Source organism: Salvelinus namaycush, chromosome 2 (genome assembly GCF_016432855.1).
Source record: "Salvelinus namaycush isolate Seneca chromosome 2, SaNama_1.0, whole genome shotgun sequence".
NCBI lineage: Eukaryota > Metazoa > Chordata > Actinopteri > Salmoniformes > Salmonidae > Salvelinus > Salvelinus namaycush.
The window spans coordinates 11,036,769-11,061,971 of NC_052308.1; the positions used below are offsets into that span (position 1 = coordinate 11,036,769).

The 25,203-nt window shown below is 44.7% G+C and overlaps 1 protein-coding gene across 1 annotated transcript in view; it reads left to right on the forward strand.

Annotated features, from left to right (window-relative positions):
- Positions 1-25,203, forward strand: part of LOC120020369 (voltage-dependent calcium channel subunit alpha-2/delta-2-like) — a 298,389-nt gene that overhangs the window by 249,944 nt on the left and 23,242 nt on the right. Inside the window, exons 11-17 of the mRNA XM_038963972.1 lie at positions 1,071-1,232; positions 5,171-5,281; positions 5,772-5,850; positions 8,077-8,126; positions 14,920-15,009; positions 16,052-16,117; positions 25,081-25,155. Coding sequence (XP_038819900.1) covers positions 1,071-1,232; positions 5,171-5,281; positions 5,772-5,850; positions 8,077-8,126; positions 14,920-15,009; positions 16,052-16,117; positions 25,081-25,155 — 633 coding nt within the window. The remainder of the gene's footprint in view (positions 1-1,070; positions 1,233-5,170; positions 5,282-5,771; positions 5,851-8,076; positions 8,127-14,919; positions 15,010-16,051; positions 16,118-25,080; positions 25,156-25,203) is intronic.

Sequence of the window (25,203 nt, forward strand, 5' to 3'; positions counted from 1 at the left end):
CAATTGTAATTCAAACTCTGCATTTGATCAGTCAAATATTCCCATTATTATTATTTACCAAATTGCCTTCCACTGCCCTGTTACAAGCACAACTACTGAAGAGTTTATTTCCATAACGCTATATCCACCAATTATTCACATTTGTGTTTTCTCATCAGAAATGATTGATTATGGGTACCTTCATGTGTGTGTAAAGTATTACTGTTCTCTGATTTTTTTATTCATAGATTTTAGATGTGTATGAAAATTGTTTTTTTTTTGCAAAACACTATTTATCCATTGTTTAGCTGGAATTGAATGTCCGTATCTTGTATATTTGACTGTGATATGTGGTTGTCTCACCTAGGATATATAGTGTTTTGTAATGCAACTATTCTATCTTAATCTGATTCAACAAACTCTTCTGATTTCCAATACAGTATAACCTTCAACGGAACCATTACATTGTGTTCTTGTCATTTTGTTACGAGATCATAATCTGTGACAAGGAATACTATAGTTCGTGTTATTTTTCTATTTTTTACCAATAAACTGTAAATATCAAACTGCACGAACAGAAGGAAATGTCAGATTTTCATGCACCAAATGTTTAACCTATTTTATGCCCTGTCTTCAAAATGTCAACAGAGTTTAAAGTTGACTTTCAAGAAGAAAGGCCATTAAAAACCTGACATTACAGGCATTGCTGTTCGATGCTAATCACATATAGACACACTGCTCACTGTTTACCTCTCTGTCTGTCACAAACACACACACAGACAAACACACAGCCCGGGACTAATTTTAATTTAGCAGAGGAGATGAGATCTAGATGACATTACCTTGGCTGGGTGTTTTTCGTTTGTTCTTGGTTTGCATTGGAATTCCAGGTGCACCTGTTCTTTGTATGGAAAGCTGTAATTATCAATGTTTATTGCCAGAGTGGCACAGAGCAACCCACATCCCCCTCCTCATCCCAACACACTGCAGATGGAGTAGCCCTCAATGCCAATGAGCGAGCAGCGTGGTCACATCCAGACTCATTAAATTGACAATTATTCATTGTTATCTGTCTCCCCCCCCCCACACAGTTTAACGAGAAGGCTGATGCTGTCGTCCCCTGTTTTAAGACCTTGGTCCAGGCCAACATGAGAAACAAGAAGATCTTCAAGGAGTCTATCATGCACATGCAAGCCAAAGGAACCACTGACTACAAGTCTGGCTTCCAGTTCGCCTTCGAACAGCTACTCAATGTAAGACTAAGAGCCAGCAGTCAGTCACGCTCTTTGGGGTTTATTTCAGGGTGATAGGTTAGGTTAGGTCTTCCATGAAATGCCCATGGTATAAGACATGCTAATTATCATACTGACATCCCAATTGACATTGAAATTGACATTGGAATTGACCCTGTGCTACCAAGCCACTCTTTAGACAATCAGAGGATTATGCCTCATCTGAATGGAGCCCAAAGGGGCCACTAGTTAGTCAGTCAGTCTGATTAGGAACTGCCACTGCAGTGGGATGATGGCGATGGTGGCGTTTAGGGCTAGCCAGCACAGCAGAGGTCCCTGTGTGTGTGTGCAGCAGGGAGGCAACCAGGCAGGCATTGCTGTCTGTCTGTCTGTCTACACAGGTGCTGCCTCAGCTCTCTATACTCCTATATATTATAGGAGGCTTCTGTCCTTATGGGCTCTGATGGGATGATTGATGAGAGAGAGATCAGCCACAGACACTTTATATTCTTCTGGTGGCCCGAGAGGCACAAAGCCAAGTGCCCAGCCTAGCCCAGCCTTGCCTAGCCCAGCCTACAACCCAGCCTATAGCCCAGTCTATAGCCCATTGTAGCCCAGCCTAGCCTTGCCTAGCCCAGCCTAGCCCAGCCTACAACCCAGCCTACAGCCCAGTCTAGCCCAGCCTAGCCCAGCCTATAGCCCAGCCTATAGCCCAGCCTATAGCCCAGTCTAGCCCAGCCTATAGCCCAGCCTATAGCCCAGCTTATAGCCCAGCCTATAGCCCAGTCTGCCTCCCCACACAGCAGATGGAGAAATAAAAAGGCATTTTAATCAGTGTCTGCTGTATTCCCCATGATTAGTGTCAGAAGCGTAATAAAAATGTGTAATTGTGGGAATATTATTTATCTTTATTAGCATCTTCATCAGAGTGACATGCCGCTGGCCTGGGTATCAATGGCAGCTGTCAGGCAGGCAGATTGGGGTAGGAGAGGAAGGGAGAAAGGGCAGCTGTCAAGCAGGTAGATTGGGGTAGGAGAGGAAGGGAGAAAGGGCAGCTGTCAGGCAGGCAGATTGGGGTTGGAGAGGAAGGGAGAAAGGGCAGCTGTCAGGCAGGCAGATTGGGGTAGGAGAGGAAGGGAGAAAGGGCAGCTGTCAAGCAGGCAGATTGGGGTAGGAGAGGAAGAGAGAAAGGACAGCTGTCAGGCAGGCAGATTGGGGTAGGAGAGGAAGAGAGAAAGGGCAGCTGTCAGGTAGGCAGATTGGGGTAGGAGAGGAAGGGAGAAAGGGCAGCTGTCAAGCAGGCAGATTGGGGTTGGAGAGGAAGGGAGAAAGGGCAGCTGTCAGGCAGGCAGATTGGGGTAGGAGAGGAAGAGAGAAAGGGCAGCTGTCAAGCAGGCATATTGGGGTAGGAGAAGAAGAGAGAAAGGGCAGCTGTCAGGCAGGCAGATTGGGGTAGGAGAGGAAGGGAGAAAGGGCAGCTGTCAAGCAGGCAGATTGGGGTTGGAGAGGAAGGGAGAAAGGGCAGCTGTCAGGCAGGCAGATTGGGGTAGGAGAGGAAGAGAGAAAGGGCAGCTGTCAAGCAGGCAGATTGGGGTTGGAGAGGAAGGGAGAAAGGGCAGCTGTCAGGCAGGCAGATTGGGGTAGGAGAGGAAGGGAGAAAGGGCAGCTGTCAAGCAGGCAGATTGGGGTAGGAGAGGAAGGGAGAAAGGGCAGCTGTCAAGCAGGCAGATTGGGGTTGGAGAGGAAGGGAGAAAGGGCAGCTGTCAGGCAGGCAGATTGGGGTTGGAGAGGAGGAGAGAAAGGGCAGCTGTCAGGCAGGCAGATTGGGGTTGGAGAGGAAGAGAGAAAGGGCAGCTGTCAGGCAGGCAGATTGGGGTAGGAGAGGAAGGGAGAAAGGGCAGCTGTCAGGCAGGCAGATTGGGGTAGGGGAGGAAGGGAGAAAGGGCAGCTGTCAAGCAGGCAGATTGGGGTAGGATAGGAAGGGAGAAAGGGCAGCTGTCAGGCAGGCAAATTGGGGTAGGAGAGGAAGGGAGAAAGGGCAGCTGTCAAGCAGACAGATTGGGGTAGGAGAGGAAGGGAGAAAGGGCAGCTGTCAGGCAGGCAGATTGGGGTTGGAGAGGAAGGGAGAAAGGGCAGCTGTCAAGCAGGCAGATTGGGGTAGGAGAGGAAGGGAGAAAGGGCAGCTGTCAAGCAGGCAGATTGGGGTAGGATAGGAAGGGAGAAAGGGCAGCTGTCAGGCAGGCAAATTGGGGTAGGAGAGGAAGGGAGAAAGGGCAGCTGTCAAGCAGACAGATTGGGGTAGGAGAGGAAGGGAGAAAGGGCAGCTGTCAAGCAGGCAGATTGGGGTAGGATAGGAAGGGAGAAAGGGCAGCTGTCAGGCAGGCAAATTGGGGTAGGAGAGGAAGGGAGAAAGGGCAGCTGTCAAGCAGACAGATTGGGGTAGGAGAGGAAGGGAGAAAGGGCAGCTGTCAGGCAGGCAGATTGGGGTTGGAGAGGAAGGGAGAAAGGGCAGCTGTCAAGCAGGCAGATTGGGGTAGGAGAGGAAGGGAGAAAGGGCAGCTGTCAAGCAGGCAGATTGGGGTAGGAGAGGAAGGGAGAAAGGGCAGCTGTCAGGCAGGCAAATTGGGGTAGGAGAGGAAGGGAGAAAGGGAGGAGGGATAGGGGGGGGCTACGCCTAGAACTCAATGCATATCACAAGAGTATGTTAACCAACACCTGGCCACGGAACACATTTAACCAACACCTGGCCACAGAATACATTTAACTAACGCCTGGCCAAAGAACACATTTAACCAACACCTGGCCACGGAACACATTTAACCAATGCCTGGCCACGGAACACATTTAACCAACGCCTGGCCACGGAACACATTTCACTAACGCCTGGCCACGAAACACATTTAACCAACGCCTGGCCACGAAACACATTTAACCAACACCTGGCCACGGAACACATTTAACTAACACCTGGCCACGGAACACATTTAACCAACAACTGGCCCAGGAACACATTTAACCAACAGCTGGCCCAGGAACACATTTAACCAACAGCTGGCCACGGAACACATTTAACTAACACCTGGCCACGGAACACATTTAACTAATGCCTGGCCACAGAACACATTTAACCAATGCCTGGCCACAGAACACATTTAACCAATGCCTGGCCACGGAACAAATTTAACCAACGCCTGGCCACGGAACACATTTAACCAATGCCTGGCCACAGAACACATTTAACCAACGCCTGGCAACGGAACACATTTAACCAACGCCTGGCCACGGAAGACATTTAACCAACGCCTGGCCGCGGAACACATTTAACCAACGCCTGGCCACGGAACACATTTAACCAACGCCTGGCCACGGAACACATTTAACCAATGCCTGGCCACAGAACACATTTAACCAACGGCACAGGATAAATTACCCTACACAGACAGAGATATGTACACTTCAATCCCATATATGTGGATGTATTGTGCACTGCACATGCAGGTTATACATTAGCTAACATATTAGAACATAGACTCTACAGCTGTTCGAAGGCGAACTGGAAGCCAGACTTTGCTCAAGCATTCTTTTCTCTTGTGATGACCCAAGACACCATGTTTTTGTGATTACCTGGATGGAGAGCCTATACTTTATAATGTCTATATAGTTTGTGTCCTCTTCCTTTTCCTGACTGTTTCCCCCCGCTCTCACTAATCACTCTCTATCTGTATCTCTCTCTGTATCTCTGTATCTCTTTCTCTCTCCCTCTCCTTCCCAATCTCTCTCTCCTTCACTCTCTCTCTCCTTCACTCTCTCTCTCCTTCTCTCTCTCTCTCCCTCTCTCTCTCTCTCTCTCTCTCTCACTAATCACTCTCTCTTTGTATTTGTCTCTGTATCTCTCCCTCTCCCTCTTCCTCTCCCTCTCCCTTTCTTTCAACCTCTCCGTCTCTCTCTCTGTTCCACAGGATACCGGCGCCCCGAGGGCGGGCTGCAATAAGATGATAATGATGTTTACAGATGGAGGAGAGGATCGTGCACAGGACATCTTTGAGAAGTACAACTGGCCCAACAAAACAGTGAGTCTGTCCCCTAAAACCAATTATCTATTCATCAATCCTAGTCTCCCAATGAATCAGCCCATTCATGTTTATGAGTTGATGAACCAGTCTGTACTCTCCCTTCTCCCTTCTCTCTCTTTCTCTCTCTCTCTCTTCCTCCCTATCATCTCTCTCTCTCCTTGTCATCTCTCTCTCCCTCTCTATCTCCCTCCCTGTCATCTCTCTGTCTTTTTTCTTGTCTTGCTGCTGGTGTTAACAGCTCTGACCTGCTGACTAATTAGCCACTTTATTATCAGAACCCATGAAATTACAGCCAACACATGCACTCACTCACTCTCTTTCTCTCTCCCTGTCTCTCTTTCTCCCTCTCCTTCTGTTTTTTTCTCTTCATCCTCGCTCACATGGTTTGAAATGCTGCTGCCATTTTGCTTTCTCACTGTGCGAGAAGAATGTTGATTCTACTGATCTTAGTTTTTCTCTCTCTGCCCACTACCTCCTCACCTTCCAGATTCGAGTATTTACCTTTTCAGTCGGGCAGCACAACTATGATGTCACCCCCTTGCAGTGGATAGCTTGTGCCAACAAAGGTGAGTAGAGAGGGTGTGCCTGTAAAGTGTAGTGACATGGAGAGACTTTACATCTACGCTCATAGATAGAGGAGAACAGAAGCTCCTTCTGCGGCCTATCAACACTCCCCATGTCTAGCAAACAGAAACCAGAAAATATGGGATATTATTATGTCATCATATAACCAAACTCCAATCAAACTGCCCAGCTGTCCACAACCTAGATGACTAAGCTATCCTCCTTTCCTCCATTAGTCCTCATGACCTCAAGACCTCATGCCCACTCTGAACCATAACCAATGTACAATTCCACTTTTATGTTCTCTCTGTTTCACTCTTTTTTACAACGTTTCTCTCTCTCTCTCTCTCTCTCTCTCTCTCTCTCTCTCTCTCTCTCTCTCTCTCTCTCTCTCTCTCTCGCTCTCTATGTTGTTTGATTTCTCACTGTCTAAATGTTTCTCTAATACGCTTAGCTCTCTCTTCTTCCCATCACAAGAAGCATCCCTCCTAAAGAAGGCTAATTAGTTAATTTCCAGTGTTGCCTTCATAGTGCTTCAGAAGTGCCTCCCTCCCCACAAGTTGTAATTCATTATCGGGTGGAGCCTGGCTGTGTGGTGATAACCATGGCTACCACCTCTCATGCAGGCAGGCTGCATGGGGGAAGTCCAGGATTACTCCTCTGTGCCAACATGCCACTCACTCTAATCATTAGCATGGCACCAAAGCCAATGCCAACCTATGACAATGCTTTTTGAGGTATTCTCCTCTGTGGAGCTGTCATTTGACATGTAGTCGTACAACACTTTACTTATTGCTCTTCTTCGGTATCACACGCAAACAGAGACACATGTCGAGCCGAACATTCTCACCCAGAACACACACTTACACACACACAAGAATCCGCCTCACAAACACATTACATACCCAGCTTCCTCTTGACTAGCCTTACTGTTGTCTCACTTGGCTTGTGCTGCAATCTCTTCTTAAGTGGAACCTACCCCCGCTCTGTGTCACTATGAGCTGAACTTTTCTCCTCTCTCCGGTGGCTGAAGACCTGGGTGTAGACCTCTGGTCCATGCTCTCTAGTTTCTATGTTGGTTTCTCTCCTCGTTCCTATTGTCATGTTCTGCCCTACAACTGGAGGTGTCACAGTCTCTGGCAGGCAGCCAAAAACACTAAGCAAAGGAAGGAGCTGCTGTTCTGAACAGTCATAGGAATTGTTGGTGTGTGTGTGTGTGTGTGTGTGTGTGTGTGTGTGTGTGTGTGTGTGTGTGTGTGTGTGTGTGTGTGTGTGTGTGTGTGTGTGTGTGTGTGTGTGTGTGTGTGTGTGTGTGTGTGTGTGTGTGTGTGTGTGTGTGTGTGTGTGTGTGTGTGTGTGTGTGTGTGCGCTTTCTTGTCTCTTAACATTCTGGGGATGCTGTCTCCATTTCGCGGCTCTTTGTATAAACACTCTGTGCTTTAATAACTTGGGGAGCGGCAGCAGTTATTGACCCAGAGTGAGTGTGTCTCTCCTCTGCTCAATCCCTAATCAGCAGTCCTGTTCTGTTCTGCCTGGGGTACAGCAGCAGCATCCTCAATGAGCCCTAACACACATTACATTGACATCCTGCAGTAAAATGATGATGAGACTGGAGGTCAATGGCCAATTGTTTCCCCATAGCACCTTAATGGAAATCAATCACACAGTACACACACACATGTGTACATGCGTACGCGTGCACAGACACACACACACACACGCACGCACGCACGCACGCACGCACGCACGCACGCACGCACGCACGCACGCACGCACGCACGCACGCACGCACGCACGCACGCACGCACACACACACACACGCACACACACACACACACACACACACACACACACACACACACACACACACACACACACACACACACACACACACACAAACACACACACACAAACACACACACAACCACACAACCACACACCACATGCACACACACAAACACACCTATCTGCAGCAAATTACATAATGGGTACTAAATGCAATTTCCCCATAGAGAACAATTAGCATTCTGCTGAGGAGACATTTTAAAATCATAGCACTACATTTGCTCTAATAGCAAAAGATGATGAGACTTCGCTGGGCAGTTGTGTTATTTCACTTATGCATAGCAATATTACCTTTACAATACACACTACAATAGAACAGTTACATGTTGTTGGTTATTATCACTGTGTATCCACTGAACAGATTCTCTCACTTTGATCTTCAGGATTCTACTACGAGATTCCATCCATTGGAGCCATCAGAATTAACACGCAGGTGCTATATCCTTCCTTCAGTGTGTGTATGTGTGAATCCTTAATGTAACTTCAGGATGTGTTTTCTAGGTCATGTTGAGTTCATTACTCTCTTTAAAGATAATTATGCACATTGTAGATAATGCCTTTAAATATTCCAATTACAAAATTACACAAGGAGGCTTGGAAAGAGCAATAGAGAGGAAGTCACAGGGAGAGATAGAGCTCACTTCTGTCTTCTAGAGGAATAGAGAGGAAGTCACAGGGAGAGATAGAGCTCACTTCTGTCTTCTAGAGGAATAGAGAGGAAGTCACAGGGAGAGATAGAGCTCACTTCTGTCTTCTAGAGCAATAGAGAGGAAGTCACAGGGAGAGATAGAGCTCACTTCTGTCTTTTAGAAGAATAGAGAGGAAGTCACAGGGAGAGATAGAGCTCACTTCTGTCTTCTAGAGGAATAGAGAGGAAGTCACAGGGAGAGATAGAGCTCACTTCTGTCTTCTAGAGGAATAGAGAGGAAGTCACAGGGAGAGATAGAGCTCACTTCTGTCTTCTAGAGGAATAGAGAGGAAGTCACAGGGAGAGATAGAGCTCACTTCTGTCTTTTAGAAGAATAGAGAGGAAGTCACAGGGAGAGATAGAGCTCACTTCTGTCTTCTAGAGGAATAGAGAGGAAGTCACAGGGAGAGATAGAGCTCACTTCTGTCTTCTAGAAGAATAGAGAGGAAGTCACAGGGAGAGATAGAGCTCACTTCTGTCTTCTAGAGGAATAGAGAGGAAGTCACAGGGAGAGATAGAGCTCACTTCTGTCTTCTAGAGGAATAGAGAGAAAGTCACAGGGAGAGATAGAGCTCACTTCTGTCTTCTAGAGGAATAGAGAGGAAGTCACAGGGAGAGATAGAGCTCACTTCTGTCTTCTAGAGGAATAGAGAGGAAGTCACAGGGAGAGATAGAGCTCACTTCTGTCTTTTAGAAGAATAGAGAGGAAGTCACAGGGAGAGATAGCGCTCACTTCTGTCTTCTAGAGGAATAGAGAGGAAGTCACAGGGAGAGATAGAGCTCACTTCTGTCTTCTAGAGGAATAGAGAGGAAGTCACAGGGAGAGATAGAGCTCACTTCTGTCTTCTAGAAGAATAGAGAGGAAGTCACAGGGAGAGATAGAGCTCACTTCTGTCTTCTAGAGGAATAGAGAGGAAGTCACAGGGAGAGATAGAGCTCACTTCTGTCTTTTAGAAGAATAGAGAGGAAGTCACAGGGAGAGATAGCGCTCACTTCTGTCTTCTAGAGGAATAGAGAGGAAGTCACAGGGAGAGATAGAGCTCACTTCTGTCTTCTAGAGGAATAGAGAGGAAGTCACAGGGAGAGATAGAGCTCACTTCTGTCTTCTAGAAGAATAGAGAGGAAGTCACAGGGAGAGATAGAGCTCACTTCTGTCTTCTAGAGGAATAGAGAGGAAGTCACAGGGAGAGATAGAGCTCACTTCTGTCTTCTAGAAGAATAGAGAGGAAGTCACAGGGAGAGATAGAGCTCACTTCTGTCTTCTAGAGGAATAGAGAGGAAGTCACAGGGAGAGATAGAGCTCACTTCTGTCTTCTAGAGGAATAGAGAGAAAGTCACAGGGAGAGATAGAGCTCACTTCTGTCTTCTAGAGGAATAGAGAGGAAGTCACAGGGAGAGATAGAGCTCACTTCTGTCTTCTAGAGGAATAGAGAGGAAGTCACAGGGAGAGATAGAGCTCACTTCTGTCTTTTAGAAGAATAGAGAGGAAGTCACAGGGAGAGATAGCGCTCACTTCTGTCTTCTAGAGGAATAGAGAGGAAGTCACAGGGAGAGATAGAGCTCACTTCTGTCTTCTAGAGGAATAGAGAGGAAGTCACAGGGAGAGATAGAGCTCACTTCTGTCTTCTAGAAGAATAGAGAGGAAGTCACAGGGAGAGATAGAGCTCACTTCTGTCTTCTAGAGGAATAGAGAGGAAGTCACAGGGAGAGATAGAGCTCACTTCTGTCTTCTAGAAGAATAGAGAGGAAGTCACAGGGAGAGATAGAGCTCACTTCTGTCTTCTGGAGGAATAGAGAGGAAGTCACAGAGAGAGATATAGCTCACTTCTGTCTTATAGAAGAATAGAGAGGAAGTCACAGGGAGAGATAGAGCTCACTTCTGTCTTATAGAAGAATAGAGAGGAAGTCACAGGGAGAGATAGAGCTCACTTCTGTCTTCTAGAAGAATAGAGAGGAAGTCACAGGGAGAGATAGAGCTCACTTCTGTCTTATAGAAGAATAGAGAGGAAGTCACAGGTAGAGATAGAGCTCACTTCTGTCTTCTAGCAGGTCTCAGTGAGACAGAGGCTTTCAGATCTGCTGTGTTGCCTAATCCACCCCTCCTCTAGTCCCTCCATTACACTACTCACACACACACACACATAGCTGATGCACAGTGTACTTAGTGACACATAGCTGATGCAGCCTGTATTGCACAGTGTACTTAGTAACACATAGCTGATGCAGCCTGCATTGTACAGTGTACTTAGTGACACATAGCTGATACAGCCTGCATTGCACAGTGTACTTAGTAACACATAGCTGATGCAGCCTGCATTGCACAGTGTACTTAGTGACACATAGCTGATGCAGCCTGCATTGCACAGTGTACTTAGTAACACATAGCTGATGCAGCCTGCATTGCACAGTGTACTTAGTAACACATAGCTGATGCAGCCTGCATTGCACAGTGTACTTAGTAACACATAGCTGATGCAGCCTGCATTGCACAGTGTACTTAGTAACACATAGCTGATGCAGCCTGCATTGCACAGTGTACTTAGTGACACATAGCTGATGCAGCCTGCATTACACAGTGTACTTAGTAACACATAGCTGATGCAGCCTGCATTGCACAGTGTACTTAGTGACACATAGCTGATGCAGCCTGCATTGCACAGTGTACTTAGTAACACATAGCTGATGCAGCCTGCATTGCACAGTGTACTTAGTAACACATAGCTGATGCAGCCTGCATTGCACAGTGTACTTAGTAACACATAGCTGATGCAGCCTGTATTGCACAGTGTACTTAGTAACACATAGCTGATGCAGCCTGCATTGCACAGTGTACTTAGTGACACATAGCTGATGCAGCCTGTATTGCACAGTGTACTTAGTAACACATAGCTGATGCAGCCTGCATTGCACAGTGTACTTAGTAACACATAGCTGATACAGCCTGCATTGCACAGTGTACTTAGTGACACATAGCTGATACAGCCTGTATTGCACAGTGTACTTAGTGACACATAGCTGATGCAGCCTGTATTGCACAGTGTACTTAGTAACACATAGCTGATGCAGCCTGCATTGCACAGTGTACTTAGTGACACATAGCTGATGCAGCCTGCATTGCACAGTGTACTTAGTGACACATAGCTGATGCAGCCTGCATTGCACAGTGTACTTAGTAACACATAGCTGATGCAGCCTGCATTGCACAGTGTACTTAGTGACACATAGCTGATGCAGCCTGCATTGCACAGTGTACTTAGTGACACATAGCTGATGCAGCCTGTATTGCACAGTGTACTTAGTGACACATAGCTGATGCAGCCTGTATTGCACAGTGTACTTAGTAACACATAGCTGATGCAGCCTGTATTGCACAGTGTACTTAGTAACACATAGCTGATGCAGCCTGCATTGCACAGTGTACTTAGTAACACATAGCTGATGCAGCCTGCATTGCACAGTGTACTTAGTGACACATAGCTGATACAGCCTGTATTGCACAGTGTACTTAGTGACACATAGCTGATACAGCCTGCATTGCACAGTGTACTTAGTGACACATAGCTGATACAGCCTGTATTGCACAGTGTACTTAGTGACACATAGCTGATACAGCCTGCATTGCACAGTGTACTTAGTGACACATAGCGGATGCAGCCTGTATTGCACAGTGTACTTAGTAACACATAGCTGATGCAGCCTGTGTTTTACAGTGTACTTAGTGACACATAGCTGATACAGCCTGTATTGCACAGTGTACTTAGTGACACACAGCTGATACAGCCTGTATTGCACAGTGTAGTTGGACAAACAGACAGGATGCTAGTTGGTTGACCTGGGCCAGGCATGTAAAGTAGTCCCTGGTTATAGCAACGCATTAACCCATAGAACGGTTAGCTTGGACCCTGGCCTCTACCTACCTGTGGCTCTGTTTCCCTTGGACCTCCTCAGCCTTTTTGCTGGCTGACTTTTATGTTTGCTAAATTGTTCTAGTCAGGTGTAACATTTCCCCTATATCCTGTGAAAAGGTCTGCCTGTCATCATCCTGATGAAATATCTCCCTGTGGCGAGAGCGTTAAACGAGAGTTTTAGTGAGATGATAATAGAATAGGTTACGCCTGTCAGCACCTCAGTGTTCAGGCCATGAATAACAAACGGTCAAAGGCACAACACTAAAACAGCACTGTTCTCTGTGTGTTCACACTGCGCGACCCTCCTTGAGTATAAGATGGATACGAAGACTGTTATGGTTAGGGTCTGAGTTGTGCTATAATCGAATATACCATTATGTAAAAGGGGCATTATTTACTGACGATGTGAATAATACCTCTTTTGCATACTAAAAGGCGCTGCACGGTCAATCTGACGTCTGCATTGGCCGTGCAGCATTTACAGTGATACAGTCTCAGCAGAATTCAGGGAATTCATACTTCTTGCACTTCGTGGAGCAGCGCAGAGCTGTTGAGAAGGAAGTTGTCAAGGAAGTGAGTTTGTGTTTATACAGGACCTCCCTCCCTCACCTACCATCAACCAATCATGTCAATGTGGAGCTATACGGAGCCTCTGCATTTGGGAGGCGCACCGCAATCCGGTACAGGGCTCGATTTGGCCAATTTCGTCACACCCTCCATACAGCGCCTTAGACCACATTTTCGGATCAAGCATGAATTGGCTTTAACTCCCTATTTTGTACACGTGATCAGCACAGTTTAACTACCTAGATCTTTAGTTGGATTAGGATTGAATCTTCCTGAATTCCTCACCCACAATTGAGATATATTGGAGTTGGTGAAGCGGTCACCAAAGCCTGTTGTTTTCTCATGATCAATTTGAACAGAAACAGCAGGAACTAAGACATTCCACTGACATCTAGGATCAAACTCCCAACGTCCGAAGGTTTCCTTATCAGATTTGGGTGATGTGATCCCTGTCACACAGTCGCTGATTTCCCCCAATCCCCAATAACAGTATTCCATGGATCAATAAATTATTCCAAAAACATTGACGTTTTGAATCTATAAAATTAACCTACTGCTGTGGTTAACACAGAGAGATGTTTATACTGTGCACTACTGTGGTTAACACAGAGAGGTGTTTATACTGTGCACTACTGTGGTTAACACAGAGAGGTCTTTATACACTACTGTGGTTAACACAGAGATGTGTTTATACTGTACACTACTGTGGTTAACACAGAGAGGTGTTTATACTGTGCACTACTGTGGTTAACACAGAGAGGTCTTTATACACTACTGTGGTTAACACAGAGATGTGTTTATACTGTACACTACTGTGGTTAACACAGAGAGATGTTTATACTGTGCACTACTGTGGTTAACACAGAGATGTGTTTATACTGTACACTACTGTGGTTAACACAGAGAGGTGTTTATACTGTGCACTACTGTGGTTAACACAGAGAGGTCTTTATACACTACTGTGGTTAACACAGAGATGTGTTTATACTGTACACTACTGTGGTTAACACAGAGAGATGTTTATACTGTGCACTACTGTGGTTAACACAGAGAGGTCTTTATACGCTGCTGTGGTTAACACAGAGTTGTGTTTATACACTACTGTGGTTAACACAGAGATGTGTTTATACTGTACACTACTGTGGTTAACACAGAGAGGTGTTTATACACTGCTGTGGTTAACACAGAGAGGTGTTTCTACTGTACACTGCTGTGGTTAACACAGAGAGGTGTCTATACACTGCTGTGGTTAACACTGAGAGGTGTTTATACACTGCTGTGGTTAACATAGAGAGGTGTTTATACACTGCTGTGGTTAACACAGAGAGGTGTTTATACACTACTGTGGTTAACACAGAGAGGTGTTTATACACTACTGTGGTTAACACAGAGAGGTGTTTATACACTACTGTGGTTAACACAGAGAGGTGTTTATACACTGCTGTGGTTAACACAGAGAGGTGTTTATACACTGCTGTGGTTAACACAGAGAGGTGTTTTCACACTGCTGTGGTTAACACAGAGAGCCAGCGGGAGATTGGCATGCTTGTGCCACGTGCCTCTGACACTCCTAATGTGTTTTTAGTAGCTGCTTCATATTGATGAATAATGGCCCTAAATGTCTAAAGACTGTCCACAGGCTTTACTGCTTCTCAGGCCTGGGCTGCTTCTACTGTTGGCCCTCAGGTTTATATGACAGTGAGAAGACTTGTAAGGGTCTTATAGTTTTACGATGAATGAAGGGTGACATGCTCTGAATCCCCCCCAACAGCTATGGGCTGTTGCTATGCGCGACGCAACGAGGAGTGCCTGGATACCACCCCTAGCCGTGGTATATTACCACAAACCCCTAACATGCCTTATTGGTATTATAAACTGGTTACCAACAGTAATTAGAGCAGTATAAATACATGTTTTGTCATACCCGTGGTATACGGTCTGATATACTACGGCTGTCAACCAATCAATTCAGGGCTCTAACCACCCAGTTTATAAAGCAATATATGGTGTGTGTGTGTGTGTTTGTCATTTCTCTGATGTATGTGTTCTCCTCCCTGTCTCAGGAGTACCTGGATGTGCTGGGTCGGCCCATGGTGCTGGCTGGGCCCAAGGCCAAGCAGGTCCAATGGACCAACGTCTACCAGGATGCTCTGGTAAGCCACAACTATCCCACTGATGAGTAGCAACACAAGTGTCACGTTACAGTACATTACTGTAATGTACTGTATTATCTATGCATATGCATCGCTGTTTATTATCTATTATTGTTGTATATAGCTTTTTTTATTGTTATTTTATTGTTTTACTTTTTTTTCTTAAAACTGCATTGTTGGTTAAGGGCTTGTAAGTAAGCCTTTCCATTCTACGCCTGCTGTATTCGGCAGCTAGCACTGCGATGCAGTGCCTTAGACCACTGCGATGCAGTGCCTTAGACCACTGCGCCACTCAGACTGCCACTCAAACTGCATTACAATGGTCTTAGCATTAAAACAGAAATTAATGAAATAAAATAACATTGGATTTCATTTGATTTCATTCATTTCTGTTTTAATGCTAAGGCCCTTGTAATGCAGTTTACCCGGTACTAGCCAAAAACCGAAACACTTTAGAATGAGTTGCTTACAAACTTCTACTTTGAGTCCTACCTATAACATAGCTATGTTTTAGATTAAAAAACATTATATAGGGCCTCCTGAGTGGCGCAGTGGTCTAAGGCACTGCATCACCTCTCTGTGCTAACTGTGCCACTAGAGATTCTGGGTTCGCAACCGGGAGACCCTTGGGGCTGGCGCACAATTTGCCCAGTGTCGTCCGTGTTGGGGAGGGTTTGGCCGGCAGGGATGTCCTTGTCCCATCGCGCACTAGCGACTCCTGTGGGGGGCCGGGTGCAGTGCACGTTGACACGGTCACCAGGTGTACAGTGTTTCCTCTGATTGGTGAGGCTGGCTTCTGGGTTAAGTGGGCATTGTGTCAAGAAACAGTACGCCTTGGTTGGGTTTTGTTTCGGAAGACGCACTGCTCCTGACCTTTGCCGAGTCCGTTCGGGAGTTGCAGCGATGAGACAAGACTGTAACTACCAATTGGATATCATGAAAGTGGTAAAAAAGTATAATAAAACATTTAAAAACATTATATAGATGCTAACACAACCTTCTGAAGTCCCATATACTGAGACGTTGATGTTTGTGTGTTCAGGGTCTGGGTCTGGTCATAACTGGGACCATGCCAGTCTTCAACCTCACCGCTGATGCAAACTCTCAGGTAAATATCAGCAGGAGCATGAAGCTCAGGGTTTACACTGATTAACAAATGAATAGACTTGTTATTGCACAGTTCATTTTCAAATGGTCTCAGGGCCATTAGAAAAAGTATTTCTGTCTTCTGTGGCTCTTTGAGGACCACAAAAATAAATACATAAACAGATATTGCATCGGTACTAAGCCATAACTTAGATACAGATTTACCATTTGAGAGCAAACTGATTTGCATCATTGTAAAACAACAGGAATCCTGACTGCACAACAGTCCCTTCTGTGTCTATAACTCCCTAATGTTGGCCATCAGTCATGTCTAATGGCATCCTCCCATCTTGGTGCACCGACTGACTGCAGGGCAACACTGACCCCCTGAGGTGGCAACAGGCCCAGCAGCTTTGAGAACCATAATTTTCTTAGAGCTTGGTGAGAGCATGGTTGTCCAATGGTTATTTAGCATACAACCTTCCCACAACATTCGGGGAATGGTGCAGAATAGTTGCTTGGCTCTGGAACATTCTCAACACATTTAAGGAACTTGACAAAATAACATTATTTTCTTGGTATTTCATTTCTTTAACAGAATGTTTCCTAAAAGTTCAAACATGGTAACATTTGTGTTAATGTTCTAGGAACGTACTCCAACTGGTTTGACATTGGGAATGTTCTCAACTAGTTCAGAGAACGTTAAGAAACAATGTTATTCTGTGGGAATGTCAGTAGTTCAGCATGTTTCCTACTGGTTTCCTCGTGGTTCTATTTAAAGTCATGTTCTCAGAACGTTAATAAAAACCACTAGAAAACATTTGCAACTTTCAATGTTAAAAAGAGATACATTCCGTGTTCAGTGTCAACAAAACACTCTCGATCCTCTATCTTGTTGAGTGTGTTCCGGTGTGCTGACCACGCACACTAATTGGCCTCACTTGATGTTAATGAATGCTTGTTAATGAATGCTTGTGAGCGTTGGGCCAGTAACCAAAAGATTGCTAGATCCAATCCCTGAACTGACAAGGTAAAAATATGTTGTTCTACCCCTGAAGAAGGCAGTTAACCCACTGTTCCTAGGCTGTCATTGTAAATAAGAATTTGTTAGTTAAATAAAAATTAAAATGTTTCCTTAGAAATGGGGTCTTTTTTAATAAGCTAAAACGCTTTGTTAAAAAACATTGTGGTGGGGCAGTGGACTAATTTCATGGATAGAGAACAGAAGATTGTAGGTTTGAATCTCACTAATTAAAAAATACATGTGTTTGCGTGATTAATGCCTATAATGAATTTCCATGTGTCCTATCTGTGCTTGGAGTTGAAAACAGTTAAACTAAGCTAGCAGTGTTTTTTTAATTCTTATTGAAACATTCAGTGAAAGTTTTAAGGAAGTTATTCAAAAACCTCCAAATAAACTATAAAACGGTCAGGGAACCTTAGTAAAAGGTTCTCAGAATCTCCCTGCAACCTAAAAACGTATGTTCCCAGAACAGGTGAAATTTTCACTTCCGTTCTGTTTTACCGGTCAGGAAACTTATGGCTTCTTTCCTAGAACCAATGGGGAACCAAAAACGTACATTCCCACAACTTCCAAGGAACCAAATGTGCTAGCTGGGTAGTGATGGCTTGAATGTTTTCTTTCGAGCATGGTTCCAGCAACTATGGTGGATGCATCACCAGGCCAGCCCAGTACAGCTCGGTTTGGTTTGGCTCCCTGTATTGTGAATCAGGCTTCAGTATACTGTACATGTACATCTTCAGCCATACTGTTTGTTAGCTCCCATTGAATCAACTATTAAAATCGAATGGAAAATATTGACTCTTGAGATAATCACACCTAACATTAGGACAATGGCGCCGGAGGGGATGGCTGCCGTTTTACGGGCTCTTAACAACTGGGCTATTTTGTGTGTTTTTTTCACATTGTTTGTAACTTATTTTGTACATAATGTTGCTGCTACCGTCTCGTATGACCGAAAAGAGCTTCTGGATATCAGAAGAGCGATTACTCACCTCGAACTGGACAAAGATTATTTTTTTTATTAGTCCGACACGAAGGATATACTGCTTTTCTAAGACCAGGCCCAAATCCCTGTCAGTTGCATGAAGAAAATACGTAAATACAGGGGGCGGAGACCATGGTGCCTTGCGAGAATTCATTGGCGAGTGGGTAACCCCCCTTTATCATCCGTTCTATTGGCCAACCTGCAATCACTGGAGAATAAACTGGATGATATCCGTTCGAGACTATCCTACCAACAGGACATAATTTTTTTTTTAGATCTGTGTTTCACCGAGTTGTGGCTGATTGACAACACGTATAATATACAGTTGGCTGGGTTTTCCATGCATCGGCAGGACAGAACAGCTACATCTGGTAAGACGAGGGGTGGGGGTGTGTGTCTATTTGGCAATAACAGCTGCTGCGCTATGTCTAAATTAAGGAAGTTCTGAGGTATTTTGCTCGCCTGAGGTAAAGTACCTCATGATAAGCTGTAGACCACACTATCTACCAAGAGAGATTTCATCTATATTTTCATAGCCGTTTATTTACCACCACAAACCGATGCTGGCACTAAAACCGCACTCAACGAGCTGTATAAGGCCATAAGCAAACAAGAAAATACTAATCCAGAATCGGCGCTCCTAGTGGTCGGGGACTTTAATACAGGCAAACTTAAATCCGTTTTACCTCGTTTCTACCAGCATGTCACATGTGCAACCAGAGGAAAAAAACTCTAGACCACCTTTACTCTACATACAGAGATGCATACATAGCTCTCCCTCGCCCTCCATTTGGCAAATCTGACCATAATTCTATCCTCATGATTCCTGCTTAGAAGCAAAAACTAAAGCAGGAAGTATCAGTGACTCGCTCAATACGGAAGTGGTCAGATGACTCAGATGCTACGCTACAGAACTCTTTTGCAAGCACAGACTGGAATATATTCCTGGATTCATCCAATGGCATTGAGGAGTACACCACCTCAGTCCAGTCACCTGCTTCATCAATAAGTGCATCGACGACGTCCTCCCCACAGTGATTGTACGTACAGTACCAGTCAAAAGTTTGGACACACCTACTCATTCAAGGGTTCTCTTTATTTTTACTATTTTCTACATTGTAGAATAATAGTGAAGAAATTAAAACTAGGAAATAACATATATGGATTAATGTAGTAACCAAAAATGTGTTAAACAAACGTGTTAAACAAACCGGCTTCATGAGGAATGCTTTTCCAACAGTCTTGAAGGAGTTGGCACATATGCTGAACACTTGTTGGCTGCTTTTCCTTCACTCCAACTTATCCCAAACCATCTCCTTTGGGTTGAGGTCGGGTGATTGTGAAGGCCACGTCCTCTGATGCAGCACTCCATCACTCTCCTTGGTCAAATATCAATCAATCAATCAAATGTATTTATAAAGCCATTTTTACATCAGCCAATGTCACAATGTGCTGTACAGAAACCCAGCCTAAAACCCCAAACAGCAAGCAATGCAGATGTAGAAGCACGGTGGCTAGGAAAAACTCCCTAGAAAGGCAGGAACTTAGGAAGAAACCTAGAGAGTAACCAGGCTCTGAGGGGTGGCCAGTCCTCCTCTGGCTGTGTCGGGTGCAGATTATAACAGTACATGGCCAAGATGTTCAAACGTTCATAGATGACCAGCAGGGTCAAATTATAATAATACAGTGGTTGTAGAGGGTGCAACAGGTCAGCACCTCAGGAGTAACTGTCAGTTGGCTTTTCATAGCCGATCATTCAGAGTTAGAGACAGCAGGTCAAGGTAGTACTTCCGGTGAACAGGTCAGGGTTCCATAGCCGCAGGCAGAACAGTTGAAAATGGAGCAGCAGCACGACCATGTGGATTGGGGACAGCAAGGAGTCTTCAGGCCAGGTAGTCCTGAGGCATGGTCCTATGGCTCAGGTCCTCCGAGAGAAGAGAAAGAGAAAGAGAGAGAAAGAGAGAGAGAATTAGAGGGAGCATACTTAAATTCACACAGGACACCAGATAAGACAGGAGAAATACTCCAGATATAACAGACTGACCCTAGCCCCCCAACACATAAACTATTGCAGCTGGAGGCTGAGACAGGAGGGGTCGGGAGACACTGTGGCCCCGTCCGACTATACCCCCATACAGGGCCAACCAGGCAGTATATAACCCCACCCACTTTGCCAAAGCACAGCTCCCACCCCACTAGAGGGATATCTTCAAACACCAACGTACTACCCTGAGACAAGGCCGAGTATAGCCCACGAAGATCTCCCCCACGGCACAAATCCGAGGGGGACGCCAACCTGGATAGAAAGATCACATCAGAGACTCAACCCACTCAAGTGACGCACCCCTCCCAGATAATTTGTTGTGATTGCAAACGTAATAAAATGGCCCTTACACAGCCTGGAGGTGTGTTTTGGGTCATTGTCCTGTTGAAAACAAATGATAGTCCCACTAAGAGCAAACCAGATGAGATGGCGTATCGCTGCAGAATGCTGTGGTAGTCATGCTGGTTAAGTGTGCCTTGAATTCTAAATAAATCACAGACAGTGTTACCAGCAAAGCACCCCCACACCATCACACCTCCTACTCCAAACTTCACGGTGGGAACCACACATGCGGAGATCCTCCGTTCACTTACTCTGCGTCTCACAAAGACACGGCGGTTGGAACCAAAAATCTCAAATTTGGACTCATCAGACCAAAGGACACAGATTTCCACTGATCTAATGTCCATTGCTCGGGTTTCTTGGCCCAAGCAAGTCTCTTCTTATTATTGGTGTCCTTTAGTAGTGGTTTCTTTGCAGCAATTCGACCATGAAGGCGCAGTCTCCTCTGAACAATTGATGTTGAGATGTGTCTGTTACTTGAACTCTGAAGAATTTATTTGGGCTGCAGTCTGAGGTGCAGTTAATTGCCAATTTCTGAGACTGGTAACTCTAATGAACTTATCCTCTGCAGCAGAGGTAACTCTGGGTCTTCCTTTCCTGTGGCGGTCCTCATGAGAGCCAGTTTCATCATAGCGCTTGATGGTTTTTGCGACTGCAGTTGAAGAAACTTTCAAAGTTCTTGAAATTGACTGACCTTCATGTCTTAAAGTAATGATGGACTGTCATTTCTCTTTGCTTATTTGAGCTGTTCTTGCCATACTATGGACTTGGTCTTTTACCAAATAGGGCTATCTTCTGTATACCAACCCTATCTAATCACAACACAACTGATTGGCTCAAAAGCATTAAGAAGGAAAGAAATTCCACAAATTAACTTTTAACAAGGCATACCTGTTAATTGAAATGCATTCCAGGTGAATACCTCATGAAGCTGGTTGAGAGAATGCCAAGAGTGTGCAAAGCTGTCATCAAGGCAAAGGGTAGCTACTTTGAAGACTCACAAATATAAAATATATTTTGATTTTGATTTGTTTAACCTCTCCGGGATCGGTGTACCTATACCGTTGGACGGTTGCGCTAACGTGCGCTAATGTGATTAGCATGATGTTGTAAGTAACAGCAAACTTTCCAGGACATAGACATGTCTTATATGGGCAGAAAGCTTAAATTCTTGTTAATCTAACTGCACTGTCCAATTTACAGTAGCTATAACAATGAAAAAATACCATGCTTTTGTTTGAGAGTGCACAACAACAAAAAAACGTTTATCACGGCAACTGGTTTGATACATTCACCTCTGAAGGTAAATAATGTACTTACATTCAGTAATCTTGCTCTGATTTGTAATCCTGAGGGTCCCACAGGCCATCTAGATGTGTGAAAGTTAGTGTATAAGCTAATTATCCATTCCTGGGAGTGTGTAAACTTTAATGTTGTATTACCATAACATTTTTGTATGTTCTCTATATTAGGCACTTTTGGGCAGACTTGATACGAAATATTGTCCAGTATTGCAATGCTTCACTGGATCAATCTGAAACTTTGCACACACACTGTTAAATTGTGCCCAAACTGCAATATTATATTATGGCCTTTCTCTTGCATTTCAAAGATGATTAAACTTTTTTTTTTGGAAAACGCATGTTTTTTGGTTTGTATTATCTTTTACCAGATCTAATGTGTTATATTCTCCTACATTCATTTCACATTTCCACAAACTTCAAAGTGTTTCCTTTTAAATGGTATCAAGCATATGCATATCCTTGCTTCAGGTCCTGAGCTACAGGCAGTTAGATTTGGGTATGTCATTGTAGGCAAAAATTGAAAAAGGGTCCGATCCTTAATTAATTAACACTTTTTCTGTTACTGCATGATTCTATGTGTTATTTCATAGTTTTGATGTCTTCACAATTATTCTATAATGTAGAAAATAGTAAAAATAAAGAGAAACCCTGAAATGAGTAGGTGTTCTAAAGTTTTTGACTGGTACTGTACGAACTTCAAAAATCTCTGAAACTGGAAACACTTATCTCCCTCACTAGCTTTAAGCACCAGCTGTCAGAGCATCTCACAGATTACTGCACCTGTACATAGCCCATCTATAATTTAGCCCAAACAACTACCTCTTCCCCTACTGTATTTATTTATTTATTTATTTTGCTCCTTTGCACCCCATTATTTCTATTTCTACTTTGCACATTCTTCCACTGCAAATCTACCATTCCAGTGTTTTACTTGCTATATTGTATTTACTTCGCCACCATGGCCTTTTTTTTGCCTTTACCTCCCTTATCTCACCTCATTTGCTCACATCGTATATAGACTTATTTTTCTACTGTATTATTGACTGTATGTTTGTTTTACTCCATGTGTAACTCTGTGTTGTTGTATGTGTCGAACTGCTTTGCTTTATCTTGGCCAGGTCGCAATTGTAAATGAGAACTTGTTCTCAACTTGCCTACCTGGTTAAATAAAGGTGAAATAAATAAATAAAAAATAAAAATATCCCAACCAGAAGCCATGGATTACAGGCAACATCCGTACCGAGCTAAAGGCTAGAGCTGCCTTCAAGGAGCGGGACACTAACCCGAACGCTTATAAGAAATCCCTCTATGCCCTCAGACGAAACATCAAACAGGTAAAGCGCCAATACAGGACTAAGATTGGATCCTACTACAATGGCTCTGATGCTTGTTGGATGTGGCAGGGCTTGCAAACTATTACGGACTACAATGGGAAACCGCGAGCTGCCCAGTGACGCGAGCCTACCAGACGAGCTAAGTGCCTTTTATGCTCGCTTCGAGGCAAGCAACACTGAAGCATGCATGAAAGCACCAGCTGTTCCGGACGACTGTGTGATAACGCTCTTCGTAGCCGATGTGAGCAAAACCTTTCAACAGGTCAACATTCACAAGGCTGCGGAGCCAGACGGATTACCAAGATGTGTACTCAGAGCATGTGCGGACCAACTGGCAAGTGTCTTCACTGACATTTTCAACCAGTCCCTAACCGAGTCGGTAATGCCAATATGTTTCAAGCAGACCACCATAGTTCCTGTGCCCAAGAAAGAAGAAGGAACCTGCCTAAATGACTACCGCCCTGTAGCACTCACATCGGTAGCCATGAAGTGCTTTAAAAGGCTGGTCATGGCTCACATCAACACCATCATCCTGGAAACCCTAGACCCACTTCAATTCGCATACCGCCCCAACAGATCCACAGATGACGCAATCTCAATCGCACTCCACACTGACATTTCCCACCTGGACAAAAGGAACACCTATGTGAGAATACTGTTCATTGACTACACCGCAGCGCCATAGTGCCCACAAAGATCATCACTAAGCTAAGTACCCTGGGACTAAACACCTCCCTTTGCAACTGGATCCTGGACTTCCTGATGGGCTGCCCCCAGGTGCTAAGGGTAGGCAACAAAACATCTGCCACGTCTGCACCATCGAGAGCATCCTGACCGGTTGCATCACCGCCTGGTATGGCAACTGCTCGGCATTCGACCGTAAGGCGCTACAGAGGGTAGTGAGTACATCTCAGTACATCACTGGGGCCAAGGTTCTTGCCATCCAGGACCTATATACTAGGCGGTGTCAGAGGAAGGCCCAAAAAATTGTCAGACTCCAGTCACCCAAGTCATAGACTCTTCTCTCTGCTACCGCACGGCAGGCAGTACTGGAGTGCCAAGTCTAGGTCCAAAAGGCTCCTTAACAGCTTCTACCCCCAAGCCATAAGACTGCTGGACAATTAATCAAATGGCCACCCGGATAATTTACATAATTGTTTTTTTATTGTGTTACTTTTTATTTTATGTTTTACTTTAGTTTATTTAGTAAATATTTTCTTAACTCTATTTGTTGAACTGCATTGTTGGTTAAGGACTTGTAAGTAAGCATTTCACAGGAAGTGCAACACCTGTTGTATTCGGCACATGTGACAAATAACATTTAAATTCATTTGATGCTGCTGCAGATGTAAGATCTTAATCTGATCACCCTGTTGCAGGAGAACTTTCCTGGTAATGCAAGAAATGTAAAACGAGTGTTTTTGGGGGATGAAAAAGGCTTCTGAAGTTTGTAATTGCCTTCTTGATTTTCTCTTACAAAAAATGTATCAACCCCTACAAAAGGTTCCACATAATAATTCAAATTTCCTGTTGCTGCAGGATTATTTTCCTGCTGTAACAAACTGGCTAGAATTAAGATCCTACGTCAGTATGACAAATTGATTCAGTTCCAGGGTGTAGATATACATTAATCAGCTGGCATAAGGTGTAGATATCGATTAATCAGATGTACACATGGTAATAAATCACAGATGGTGAGGACAGCTTTTCAGCAGTCAGTCTAATGCCCCTGTGTGTATGTGTGTATGTGTGTGTGGGTGGGTGTGTGTGTGTGTGTGTGTGTGTGTGTGTGTGTGGGTGGGTGGGTGCGTGCGTGCGTGCGTGCGTGCAGTCTCTGGCTTTGCTATCGTAATATGAGAGGCTGACAGATGGTGTGATGACATGATCAGTGACAGAGGTGTAGATGCTCTTATAGTTGATCAGGAACCATTAACTGGAATGTTTTTAAACAGACGCAGCTTGTCCTTGGTGTCATGGGAGTGGATGTTGCAATCAACGAAATTAAGAGGAAGACACCAACATACAGGGTACACACAGACACACACAGATGCATACACACACACACACACACACAC